Source organism: Nothobranchius furzeri, chromosome 16 (assembly GCF_043380555.1).
Source record: "Nothobranchius furzeri strain GRZ-AD chromosome 16, NfurGRZ-RIMD1, whole genome shotgun sequence".
NCBI classification, from domain to species: domain Eukaryota; kingdom Metazoa; phylum Chordata; class Actinopteri; order Cyprinodontiformes; family Nothobranchiidae; genus Nothobranchius; species Nothobranchius furzeri.
Window position 1 is genome coordinate 54,079,900 of NC_091756.1, and position 13,941 is coordinate 54,093,840.

The 13,941-nt window shown below is 44.2% G+C and overlaps 1 protein-coding gene across 1 annotated transcript in view; it reads right to left on the reverse strand.

The window, feature by feature from the left end:
• The window catches only part of LOC107387289 (corticotropin-releasing factor receptor 1), a 112,642-nt gene that overhangs the window by 73,739 nt on the left and 24,962 nt on the right, over positions 1-13,941 (reverse strand). The window contains exons 3-4 of the mRNA XM_015962179.3: positions 5,574-5,633; positions 5,128-5,253 (exon numbers count right to left, since the gene is read on the reverse strand). Coding sequence (XP_015817665.1) covers positions 5,128-5,253; positions 5,574-5,633 — 186 coding nt within the window. The remainder of the gene's footprint in view (positions 1-5,127; positions 5,254-5,573; positions 5,634-13,941) is intronic.

Genomic DNA, 13,941 nt, shown 5'->3' on the forward strand with positions numbered 1-13,941 from the left:
GTTATACCACGCCCACTTCCGAGTACAGATACAGATACAGATAATTTAGTTGGTTGAACAGATACAGATACAGATACAGATAGTGGTGTACTCGCTCATCCCTACACAAAACGTTCTGGTCAGTAACGAGCATGTAGTTGCATTAAGGAAGAACATTTGTCTACTCTTACAACTTATAGGAGCATCAGAAAGATGCAAAAACATCATGTTGTTTTACATTTAAAATTCACCAATAATTTACCAGTAATTGTAATTAATCACGAGTTAACTGTGGAACTCATGTGATTAATTGCATTTAAAATGTGTAATAGATAGCCAGATCTAGGTTTTACCGAACTCTACGTGTGTCTAAGCTGGGATCAGTTTCAGGTTTTACCCATTTATAAGCTCCGTTCGGCAGGATAACGACACCTCCTCAGGTATTCTGTAACTTTGTGTTTAGCCAGAGAGGTTCGGGAGCGTCCTGAATGTGACCGCTGTTGAATTAAATTAGCGAGAAAAGCGATGACATTTTATATTTTCTATAGCCTGAACATTACACTCTCCACATGCAGCATCACTTATTCAGTTATTTATCTCACACATGCATGAGCTACTTTTTGGGTCAAACACGGCCGACAGATTTATGAGCAGCAAACAAACGCTCAGCATGCGGTCGGTGCCGGGGAGTCTAATTACGGAAAGAAACACACTTTCTTGTGAGGTTTTGTCCACCACAGTCACTAAACCAAGTTTATAAAATTAAGTTTAAGTGAGCAACTGGAACTTTTTATTTCAAGTCTCATTATGACTTGTCAAATTTTTGGAGAGGGATATCCCATTTTAGTCTCTAGACATGTAAGTCCAAGTGGACATGTCTGATCCTGGACCAGCTAGGGCTGCTCAATTAATCGAACTTTAATCCCAATTACAATCTGAGTTTTGAACGATTATAAAAACAAAACAAGCCAATTATTTGCTCCTCCCACTTGCGCTGCCCTGAGTATTTCTAGCAGCTTTTCAGACCCCCTTCTTGACTTTTTAAATCTTAAAAGTACCTAGCGAACACCTCAGAAACATCTCTGGTAACCCTTAGCTACTTTCTGGATAACTGTCGTTGACATTTCTTGCAGGTTAGCTAAACACTCCGCCTGCGCTCTGGACCGTTCTTCAGGAAATTAGGAAAGGGAATGATGCAGTGATGTGTCGGTCGCTAAAGAAACGGCTCTCAGAGCCGGCTTCCTGTTGGATTAACCAGAGTGAGTGACACACACCGTAACTGCGGGCTCCTGAGCCGCTAAAAACAGCTAAATGTGCACGTACTAAATGCACGTACAGCTTGCCCATGATTGCAGTGAAACCGGGTTGGGGGGTGCAGCTGTGGTTGGGACAATTATTACATTAACTGATGGACCTGTAAATAAATAGTTTATAAATAAGGTAGAAATAGATAGAAATAAGTTCCTCACGCTGATAAATAATAACTAATCTGCACTCTCCTAGCACCTTGACATGACTAAACAAATGTTATAAAACATTTTATGAACATCAATTTAGTAGCATTTATTTGTTATGAATGCCACTGTATAATTCTTGCTGTCAGTATTTGCAAGATATTGGTATTTGGGTCTGTACTGGTTAGACTTAAATGAGTTAAACCAAGGTCTGTAGCCCTTGGGTCATAAACTATGAGCTATAAGTATATTGGTCTTTTTATACTGGGAATCAGGAGTTATTTTAGTGATCATCTTGTTTCTTATTTAATTTTGTCCTGATTGTGCCCTGAGCAATTTTATGACAGAATAAAAACAAATAAAATCAACATAAATTGAAAAAATGTCTTAAATAATCGAGATCTCAATTTCAGTCACAATAATCGTGATTATTATTTTTGCCATAATCGAGCAGCCCTAGGACCAGCACTGTTTCCAGCTGCTTCACATTTGGCCCCCTAAAACGTTTAACTGCTTCATGGCTGCCTGCCCTTTTAGACTGTTCTGCACCTTCTCTGCATGCCTGCTCCTATAGATGCTCTTAACATCCACCCCACCTGAGTGTGTGGGTTTAGGGGTGTTGGTTGTTGTTCCTTCAGACAGAGTTCCAGTTATGAGGGTTCCTGACGGGATCCAAAAATCTGTTCTCACTCAGACTATTTTGTCACAAATTTCAGTAAAGTGAAAGCAAACTCAGAAATGAGAACCTGAATTAAAATATGTTGCGTTTAAGATATCATTGTACAACAAGTTATTTCATAGAGTTTAACCCTTAAGAACTCAAACCCTGTTGAAACAGAAAACAGATTGGAATAAATCCATTAAAATGTAGAAAAAAATAAAGCAGTAAAATAGTTTTTGATATATGTAGGGATGGAATGTCACTTGGGGTTGTCAAACTTGAATTTATGACTCAAGAAGCAATTTTGCAGATGGTTGAAATGGGCTGTGACACCAGTATCACCATGGTCCTTAAGGGATAACACTTATTGTTGTTGAATACAAACAGCTTGGTGTCTAATGTGGCATAAATAAGTGTCTTTGCCTTTTCTGACACTCTTACCTATCTAAGTAAGCAGTGTTGTAAAGGCGGCTAAGAAATGGTTTGTTTTAATCTTACCTCATTAAATCTGCATGCCCCAACCCAATTCAATGTCAGCAATATAAAGCTGGCCACAATCATCCTAACCACAGAACAACATTGGCTCGAGCTACTGCTAGCATCCTTGTTGGAAGAGAGGAAAACAACAAAGTAGAATGTTGGAGCTCAAGCGTAACGTTCCAGGACGTACCGAAAACATCCAGACTTTGAATGAATGTCAGTCATCTGTGTTGATATTGTAGACAGCTATAGGCCAAGCTGCAGGCAGGCCCTCATTTTGGGGTTGTATCTTGTTATTTAGCAGGGCTCCTGGGCCACCATAGTTCCAAATTCTTTATAGAGGCTCAAAGAATTATTTTTGATTGTAAAAAAAGATTTTTCAAGGACACCATTAAATATATGCGCTTATTATTTAAATGGATTCATATTTTTAAATCGTTTTCTTGAGCCAGTGTGTGCTAAAATGATGCTTTACAGGGTTAATGAAAGGCCACCCACCCCCTATTGCCCCCTGTGGACAAAATATTTCCCTTGCAACAACAGACTGGTGGGTTGATCTGTTGGGACTAAGAAAAAACGGAGCTGACATACCTGGCGCTGCAGTCTGGCTCCAGCACTGCATGTTTTAGATCATGAACACAGCTTATTTGTTTAATTTAGTGATGAATCACTCCTGTAGACACTAATGAAAGATGGAGAAGCATTTCAGCTATTAGATTATGGTGTTAAAAAGATGAACGCACAGCGGGGAGATAGGTTTTGCTTTCGGTTCTACAAACAGACACTAGGGGGTGCTAAAACCAAGCCAAAAGTGCCCTGTTCCCCTTTGATGCTCTTGAGCAACAGCAGGTTACGGTTAACTCTATCCTCTTCTGGCTTTAAATCCGGTTTGTTGATTTAACCTTCCAAACTCTGAGCTGCTCTAAAACTTCCTGTTAACTCTTCTCGTTTGGACAGAGATTTAAAAAACAACAAGTGAATTAGAGCACAAATAAAAGCCTCATGGCTGGGTGATACTGATGTTATCAGTCTGCTTTCAATTCATAAGAATGAGCTTCAACAGCTTGAAGCACAATTATTGAATAAAAAATGTTCTATTAAGACCAATGGTAAGGTGTTGTGTGTCAGGGCTCCGTAGTTAGTCTGAATCTTTTCTTCCTCACAGCTGCTTTCAGCCACAGCTCTGACCAGAAGTTTTTCTATCAGCCATGAAACAGCAAGAAGACAGGAACGTGTGAGCTGTGGGTCATGTATCAGGCTAAGGGTGGCCTAACAGCTTGTAGAGACAAAAGTCACAAATAAAAACTATTCTGAATGTTTTAGATGATTCTTTGCTCCAACACACCTGGCGAGAATCTGTGGTTCGGTAACAAGTTTCTTTTGGATTTGAGAATCTGCTGAACTAACAATTCAGGTGTTGAATCTGGTGTGTTGTGGCAGGGGAAAACTAGAAATCTAGGCAGTCTGTAGCAGAAGCAAAACCATTTTGCTTTGCAGGCCAGTTCAGCACGCGCCATAGGAGCCTCAGCTGGCCAGACCAGCCTTGTGTCTTGCCAATCACAGCACTCTATTGGTTTGTTGGGCCAATCACAGCACTCTATTGGTTTGTTGGGCCAATCACACCACTTTACCGGTTTGTTGGGCCAATCACAGTGCTATGTCGGTTTGGTGGGCCAATCACAGTGCTCTATTGGTTTGGTGGGCCAATCACAGTGCTCTATTGGTTTGTTGGGCCAATCACAGTGCTATGTTGGTTTGGTGGGCCAATCTATGGCCAAAGTTAAATAAACAGAGAGTGATGAATCATTAATGCTTCAGTTGTGGAGATGACCTTGTTGGGGATGCTATGGTTAACTTCAGATCCAGAAACTATCAGTGTAAACATAATGATTGCTAATAGAAGCTGTATCCTGGATTTAGCATGCTAATCTAACCAAAGAGAAGCTAACAAAATGGTAATCAGTGAAGCAGGTAATCCTGCCTGTGTGCTCCCTCTGTGACATTTCAAGGCATTTACCATAAAGGCTGTGATATGGATGCACTTAAGACTCAGAGGCAGCCGGTTTGACCTCTGATTTGCTAACATCAGCTGACATTTCAGTCTCATAAAGCCGGCATCAGCATCTAAGTGTCATTAGCTGCAGCTGCCATTAGTCTGATGCAGCAGCGTGCTGGATTAGACACCAAGGTCAGATGAGTTATAATGTTTCCTATCAGATAACACCATCAATGACATCTGGATTATTGATTATTTAGGCTACAAAAATTTTATATAAGACACAAAATTAAGTCAAGTGAAGAAACCTTAGACACTTTTCAGACTTTGGGAGGTATAGGCCATCGCAGAAATAGCACATATATGGTATTTTCACACCTTTTAATCCAGACAGAAGCTTGATTTTACAGCAGATTTGTTTTCATTTGAACGCTGCTCTACTTCTGCTCTATTGCGTTCATTGTGTTTTCTCCTAATGCTTTGGCAAAGGAATTGCTAATTTCGGTAACCACAGAACGTGTTTTCATACTATTGATGTAGACTTGGGGCACACTTACTTGTGGTGTTGTATTTGACACCATAAAACATCTCGGGACAAGGTCGTGACACCAGCTGGCCGGCGCCACTCTTGGGCCAACACGTACCGATACCATCAATGGAGGTTTCGCAGAAGACCCCTGAACCTGGAGGAGAGACATCAGTCAGACACGGACATTGTTCAGGACAGATATGACTGTGTGTGGAACTGTGATAATGAACTGAATGTGCTGTTTGTGTGTACAGGTTTTAATGATTACTCCTGCGCTTTGTTTGTCTGAGCGGAGCGTCGTCTCCAGCGCCGAATCTATTTCCAGCTCTGCTCATGTCTTTGATGTTAGTTTTAATAATCTGAGTTCGGATCAGACTTGTTCCCTTGTGGGGTATTCCACAGTGACTCTGCTTTGTTGTGACTTGGTGAGGAATCGGTTTCACACATCTGAGAGGTTTGGCGTGTCCAACTCACCGCTCCACTGGCTCGTGGCGTTGCTCAGGGTTTGGTTCCAGGAGGCCACCAGGGATTGTACTGCATTCCAAACAGAAACAACATCATCAGCAAACACCTAAAACCCCTTTTCACATTTGCTTTAACAGCCACAAATGCTTGGCATTACAGTGCAAGTGTGAGCACGTAATAACACCACATCAAATATGAATGTAGACATGCTCCAGGGGTCAGGCTATTATTTGTGTGATAACTCAGGAGGATTTGGGTAAAGAAGATCCGGAAATTAGGATGTTCTGTCGGGCAAAGGTGGCAGCCAGCCCTAAGCCTTTGTCCCATTCTCTGTAACCGATGTTTTCACACGTAGATATGGGATATAGGAAAAACATGTAATGCGGTACAAAACTAATTAATTACTGTAATGCATTGCTTTTTGCTGTAATGTGGTAATGTAAGGCATTACAGGGAAAGAAAATGGTAATATTTACTCGCTACAATTGTCAGTAACGCGGTAATTACAATGCATTTTTAAACCCAGAATCAAGATGTGTTCCTTAAAAATTCAAATTGCGGGAAACCGGAAGAAAGATCCAGTATCTGCATATATTACGTCATTTATGGACTCAGCTTTGCGGGCAGAGAGGACGCAGCGGTAACGGCTCAACTACTCCAGCTGCGTCCTGCACGCGGCCGCTGTAACATTCACAAAATCGCTCCACTAAAACAAAATAATTCACTTGCGATCGTTCATATCAGCGCATATTCTCTGGTATTTTGTGCTTTTCTGACGTGTTTTGCCTCAGCTGAGTTCAACTGATTACTGCTGGAGCGCTGCGCATGTGAAGATCCCTTTGGCTGATCGTTAGAAAGTAGGAAGTCTAGGAAACAGTTTTTCTGGAAGACGGAGAAAACATGCAGCATGCAGGAAGGTTAGAGAGAAAGGGCAGGAAATTATTCAAATAAAATCAAGAAAAAAAAACAAAGTGCTTGAAAAGAAAAAAGTAGGTAGATTTATCCCCAATACACATTTTTACCAGTGAAAAGCAATAATATATAAGCATTTAATATTTATACATATGATAGAATCAGATCTCCCCAGAAGTCAGTCCCACATCCAGAGCCGTATCAAGGCATTTGGGGACCAAGGCAAATGTAGGCTTGGAGCCCCCACCACCTCACTCCCTGCTCAGTTAATATAAGATGGCAGCATGCTGAGAGTACAGATTGTTGTTGTTTATTTAATAAACAATCATTTGAAAGCACTGTTATTATATCTGACTGTTTTTAACAGCAACCCTAGCTCAGATACCACATCACCTTCCACATATATGTCATGAGCTCACTGAGCGTCACATTACCAGATTCATATTGAAGTTGTACTGGTAAAAGTAACTTAAAGTAATGCAAAAGTAGTGTAATGCCTTACATTTTAAAATCAGTAATATTGTAATGTAATGAATTACTTTAAAATGAGGATAACAAGTAATAAATAATGCATTACAGTTTTGGAGTAACTTGCCCAACACTGAAAACTACTGTATATTACATGTCTCAAGGGCTTTACCAGGATCACCTATTTTTATTCTTTTATCTGGTTTTTATCTAAAATATCAGTCTGAACCCAGAGGTCGGCTTACTTCAGCTCTAAGTTCCCAGAAACCTCAAACAGAAACTATCGTGTGTAAATAAAATTTATCGTGTCTTGTTAATCTTATAAATCCGGTTGTTTCTGCTTATTAGAATATTTCTAATGGTATAGTTATAAGGTTTTAGTTTATCTACTGAGTTGTTCTTTTTTTTTTTTTTGTTGAGTTTTGGTTGTTGTTACAATGTAATGTGATTGATGTTCACTAATAAAAAAAAATTAAAAGAAGATTCGTGCTGCGTCACTGACGCCATTACGGCTCAAACGCAGGGCGGCTGAACTGCAATGTCCTCCACTCATTTGAGCCCAAATCAACCTGTAATTTTCTCATATTATTCTTTGAACTGAGAAGTAGCATTCTCTGTTACATTTTCAAGATGAAAACTGTTCTGGAAATTTGTACCATATTTGTTGTTTATGTCAAGTTTGTCAATAAAAAAAATGAAAATTGAGCCAAAAAAATAAAAAAATTATAATAAATAAATTGTGTATAAATAAATCATATAAATAAATGAAATATTTAAGTGGGATATTTGGGAATAAATGAGAGCATTGTGTGTTTCATTTGGAGGATGGAATGCTCCTGTAATCCCGACGGTGTGGGCGTCGGATCAGAACACGGATCGTCTAGGAAATAAACAAGCATCCTGGCTTTTAGTTTGGAGGAATTGTCATGTTTCATTTGTACACTAATGGCTTCTATCGGCAGGATGCAAAACAGCTACATGAAAGTATTTTTTCTAGGATCAGGAATTCTGGGATTACAGAAAAGAGCCTGAGACTTAATCATATTCCAGCTGAAATAACCTCTGAGGGGATTTCATGTTTCACATTTTATTTCACTCATTAGTTTTGTATTAGTCAATTACACAGTTTACACTGATTTATGCTGATTTTCAAGAATGAGAATTTAGGTGCCTGGAACATGCACACACACACACACACATCCACACACATAATATATTATCACATCTCACCCTCTGCGGGTGATCTCATCCTTCCAAGCTCGAGGCCCGGGAGCTCGAGGGTTCTGCGCGGTATCTTAGCTGGACTGAGATGTCTGATGTTTCTGACCCACGCTCGAATAGCACCTTTCAGAGTCAGAGGACTCCAAAGCCCTTTACATTACAGTGTATCATTCATACATTCACACACTGATGGTGATGAGCTACAACTTACTTTAGTATATTTATTTTAAATCTTTTAACTCATTCACTGCCATTGACGACTAAAGTCGACATTTTAGATCCAACCGTTCACTGCCAATGACGACTAAAGTCGTCGTCATTTGCATTTTTTTACTGTTTGAGCATCGGAACGAGCCCCCGCGCTGAGAGAACAAACATCTCAGCCCTGAAGCCGATCTTCATCCGCATACGTCACAGATCACATGATCAGGAAGCAACACATCCATGTGTTAGGAGATCGTTTTGGGCCGTTCCTGTAAAAAAGTGAGGCGCGAACCGGAAAAGCGTCTGCCGATCACAATTCGACAACGGATTATGAAAGAACGGATAACGCTCGAAACACGCGGCTTCTTCCTGATGTAAGAGGTGAGTCTCCTCTTTGTTTTGGTTGTTTTGGCATCGACATCATGCTAGCGCGCAACGTTCTGTGACTCTTAAAAAAACAGTAAAAACGGTGAGATACGCTGGCAGAGAAGGCCGTTAGCGATCAGGAAACGGCCGGCAGTGAATGACTTAATTATTGTATATTAGTGTCACTTATTTTTTTACCACTGTTCAACACTTTAGTCAGCAGATTTTAAGTGTGCTTTAACCTTATTAACCTTGCGACTTTCCGATTACTGGACACCCCGCTCAACCTGTTGAGCTACTGCTGCCCCAACCCCATGGTGTATACAATGTCAGCTACTTGATTGTGGCGTTCCACGCAAGCTTTACCTGCCAGCATCTTACACCCTGCAGTCACGTGGCGGACCCTCTCAGAGGCCTCTTTGCATGGGCTACACTTGGCTCTTGTCTGGCGTGGTAGATCTTTGGCTCTTGTTATAACTCTGAGGAGGGTGTTTAGCCTGTGGCTAAGCAATGCATTGCTTCCGCATTCAGTTTCATTAAAAAACAATCTGCCCTCAAACACATTTACCTCAACTTTCAGAAACACAAACAATTCAGAGAAAGACATTTTAAGTAGTTATTTGTATTATTATTTAATTATTTTTTGAACTGGTTGATACATTCTGCTGTCTCCACAAAAACTATGGAGATTTATACTTTTCTTTTGAAAACGATGTGCATATATATATATATATATATATATATATATATATATATATATATATATATATATATATATGCATATATGTCATGTTCTGTGTCCCTTTGTTCCCCAGCCCTCCAGTTCCCACTCCAGGTTCTCCTTTTGTGTTTCATGGCGCCCTCATGTGTCCTTTGTCTGCGTCTTTCCCCATGTGTCTCCTAATGTTTCTCCATCCCTCTCTGGATTCCCTTTTGTGTTCTCTTAGCGCCCTCATGTGTCCTTTGTCTGCATCTCTGTTGTGTGTCTTAAGTTATAGCCACAGCCTCTTGTTCCCCAGTTCATAGTTTGTGTGTCTCAGTATGTGTATGTGTTTGTGTGAGTTCTTCCCTTAGTCTTTAGGTTTAGTTTTGTGTTTTACATAGTGTTAGGTTTATCTGCCCTCCACTGGTTCTCTTCCCCATCCAGATAATTGTTGTCACCTGCCTTCCCTCCAGCCTCACTCCACACACCTGCTTCCTGTTTCCCTAATTGCTCCTCCCTGTCTATATAAGCCCTCCTTGTCTCTGTGTTCTTGTCGGTCCATTAATGTTTGCTTGTTGTTCTTGTCAGCCTCGTCTCGTTCCTGTTCCTAGCTTCTAGTGATTCCAGTGTTTTCCAGTGTTTCTAGTTCTCTGAAGTTTTTGATTACTCAGTTTAGATTTTTGGATTTTTTGGTTTGGGCTCCCTGCTTCTTGGACTACTCCTAATAAAGGATTTTATTTTCATCATCCACCTCCTGCCTCGTTCATCTGGTTTTCTGCATTTTTGGGTCCTAAAACATCCTACCACATCAAATCCTGACAGAATGGACCGACCCCCACAGGACCCAGCGGGAACTCCAGGTACACAGGAGATCTATTACGATGGTGATCCAGACCTTTGTGTGGAGTTCATTCGGAACTGTGCCCGTTGTTTGGACTTGAAATCCTCAGAGTTCGACAAGGTGTCGTATATGGTGCTTTGGTTGAGGGGTAAGGCCTTGCAGTGGGTTGCTGACCACTTTGACATAGAGGATCTTAGGGCGGTGTCGTTTTGGGACTTTGCTGCATTGCTCCTCCGCACTTTTGGCCGAGATCCTCCTCCACTAGTCGCTCATGCCACCTCAGCATCTCAGATGGGTTACACCGCCACACCCTCACCAGGTCCTGACAGCGCCACCACTTACTCTCCGGTGGGCTGTCATTCCTCAATTCCTGCCAGTGTCCTCTCCATACCTCAGCTGAGCCAAGGAAAACCACGCCGACGACGCCGCAACCCTCCTGCTCCGGCGGTGGTCCCGGTGGACGCATCGCCTCCTGCTCCAGCGGTGGTCCCGGTGGACGCATCGCCTCCTGCTCCGGCGGTGGTCCCGAGGGTCGCATCGCCTCCTGCTCCGGCGGTGGTCCCGAGGGTCGCATCGCCTCCTGCTCCGGCGGTGGTCCCGAGGGTCGCATCGCCTCCTGCTCCGGCGGTGGTCCCGAGGGTCGCATCGCGTCCTGCTCCAGCGGTGGTCCCGAGGGTCGCATCGCGTCCTGCTCCAGCGGTGGTCCCGAGGGTCGCATCGCGTCCTGCTTTGACTGATGAGGTCCAAGAGGCTCCGGTCCAGCCCATCCATCTGGACCCGAAGTCGATGGTGGTCAACGCCCCTTCCTGTTCCGAAGTCGACGCCCCTTCCTGTTCCGAAGTCGACGCCCCTTCCTGTTCCGAAGTCGACGCCCCTTCCTGTTCCGAAGTTGACGCCCCTTCCTGTTCCGAAGTCGACGCCCCTTCCTGTTCCGAAGTCGACGCCCCTTCCTGTTCTGAAGTCGACGCCCCTTCCTGTTCCGAAGTCGACGCCCCTTCCTGTTCCGAAGTCGTCGCATCTGATGACGACATATCCAAAGTCGTCGCCTCTGATGACGTCGCCGTCGCCTCTGATGACGACATATCCAAAGTCGTCGCCTCTGATGACGTCGCCTCTGACGACGTCGCCGCCGCCTCTGACGACGTCGCCTCCCCTGATGACGTCGCCTCCCCTGATGACGTCGCCTCCCCTGATGACGTCGCCTCCCCTGATGACGTCGCCTCCCCTGATGACGTCGCCTCCCCTGATGACGTCGCCTCCCCTGATGACGTCGCCTCCCCTGATGTCGCCTCCCCTGATGACGGCTCTCCTGATGACGGCTCTCCTGATGACGGCTCCCCTGATGACGTCGCCTCCCCTGATGTCGGCTCGCCTGACGACGTCGCCTCCCCTGATGTTGGCTCCCCTGATGTCGGCTCGTCTGACGACGTCGCCTCTGGTCTGATGTCTTTTCTGTCTCTAGTTCCAGTGGTGATTCTGAAGGTCGCACCGGTCCAGCCTGTCCACGAGCCCCCCGTCCAGCCTGTCCACGAGCCCCCCGTCCAGCCTGTCCACGAGCCCCCCGTCCAGCCTGTCCACGAGCCCCCCATCCAGCCCGTCCACGAGCCCCCGGTCCAGACGTCAATGCCTCCAGGCTGGAGGTTGACGCCTCCCGTCTCGAGCCCCTGCTCTGAAGTGGACGTCTCGAGCCCCTGCTCTGAAGTGGACGTCTCGAGCCCCTGCTCTGAAGTGGACGTCTCGAGCCCCTGCTCTGAAGTGGACGTCTCGAGCCCCTGCTCTGAAGTGGACGTCTCGAGCCCCTGCTCTGAAGTGGACGTCTCGAGCCCCTGCTCTGAAGTGGACGTCTCGAGCCCCTGCTCTGAAGTGGACGTCTCCATGTCCCCGTCTCAAGTCTCCCAAGTCTCCGTGTCCCACTCTCCCCAAGTCTCAAGTGTCCCACTCTCCCCAAGTCTCAAGTGTCCCACTCTCCCAACTCTCAGGTCTCCTAGTTCCAGTCTCCCAGATGCAAGTGTTCCAGTCACAATCCCCGTCTCCAGAGATCCTTCGCCGGCCCCCTAGACTTCTCAGGTCCCGCCTCCTGGTTCCCCGTCGCCGGCCCCCACGACTCCTCTGGTCCCGTCTCCTGGTTCCCCGTCGCCGGCCCCCACGACTCCTCTGGTCCCGTCTCCTGGTTCCCCGTCGCCGGCCCCCTAGACTTCTCCGGTCCCATCTCCTGGTTCCCCGTTGCCGGCCCCCCAGAGTCCCCTGGTCCCTGGACCCTCCTCGCCCACCCTTGTGGGTTGTTTTTTGTCCGGGCCCTCCTCTCCCGCCCTGTGGTCTCTCGTGTCCTGTTTTGTCTTTGTCTTTTGTTTCTGTTTTTGTCTTGTTCTGGTTTTGTGCGTCTGGTATCCGCCCTTGAGGGGGGGGTACTGTCATGTTCTGTGTCCCTTTGTTCCCCAGCCCTCCAGTTCCCACTCCAGGTTCTCCTTTTGTGTTTCATGGCGCCCTCATGTGTCCTTTGTCTGCGTCTTTCCCCATGTGTCTCCTAATGTTTCTCCATCCCTCTCTGGATTCCCTTTTGTGTTCTCTTAGCGCCCTCATGTGTCCTTTGTCTGCATCTCTGTTGTGTGTCTTAAGTTATAGCCACAGCCTCTTGTTCCCCAGTTCATAGTTTGTGTGTCTCAGTATGTGTATGTGTTTGTGTGAGTTCTTCCCTTAGTCTTTAGGTTTAGTTTTGTGTTTTACATAGTGTTAGGTTTATCTGCCCTCCACTGGTTCTCTTCCCCATCCAGATAATTGTTGTCACCTGCCTTCCCTCCAGCCTCACTCCACACACCTGCTTCCTGTTTCCCTAATTGCTCCTCCCTGTCTATATAAGCCCTCCTTGTCTCTGTGTTCTTGTCGGTCCATTAATGTTTGCTTGTTGTTCTTGTCAGCCTCGTCTCGTTCCTGTTCCTAGCTTCTAGTGATTCCAGTGTTTTCCAGTGTTTCTAGTTCTCTGAAGTTTTTGATTACTCAGTTTAGATTTTTGGATTTTTTGGTTTGGGCTCCCTGCTTCTTGGACTACTCCTAATAAAGGATTTTATTTTCATCATCCACCTCCTGCCTCGTTCATCTGGTTTTCTGCATTTTTGGGTCCTAAAACATCCTACCACATCAAATCCTGACACATATACATATATATACATATGCATATACACATATACATATATATATATATATATATATATATATATATATATGTATATATATATATATATACATATGCATATATATATATATATATATATATATATATACATATGCATATACATATTTTATACATATTTATACATATTTTAAAATTATAAATTCACTTATAACTCATTAACTACAACTTTTAACAGGGTTTTACATTTATGTTTTGATTAATGAGGATTCATTAATTATGCGATTTATTTAAAGAGTTTCCATGGAGGGAGGGGGTGCAATGGAGGGGCCTGTCATGTTCTGTGTCCCTTGGTTCCCCGGCCCCTCCAGTTCCCACTCCAGGTTCTCCTTTCGTGTCTTATTGTCTGCGTCTCATTTATGTGTCTCCTGTGCTCATTTAGTTATCCTCTGCCCTCCGGTTGTGGCTCCGGCCTCTTGTTTCCCCGGCTTAGTTTGTGTGTCAGTATGTGTGTGTGTTTGTGTTAGTCCTTCCT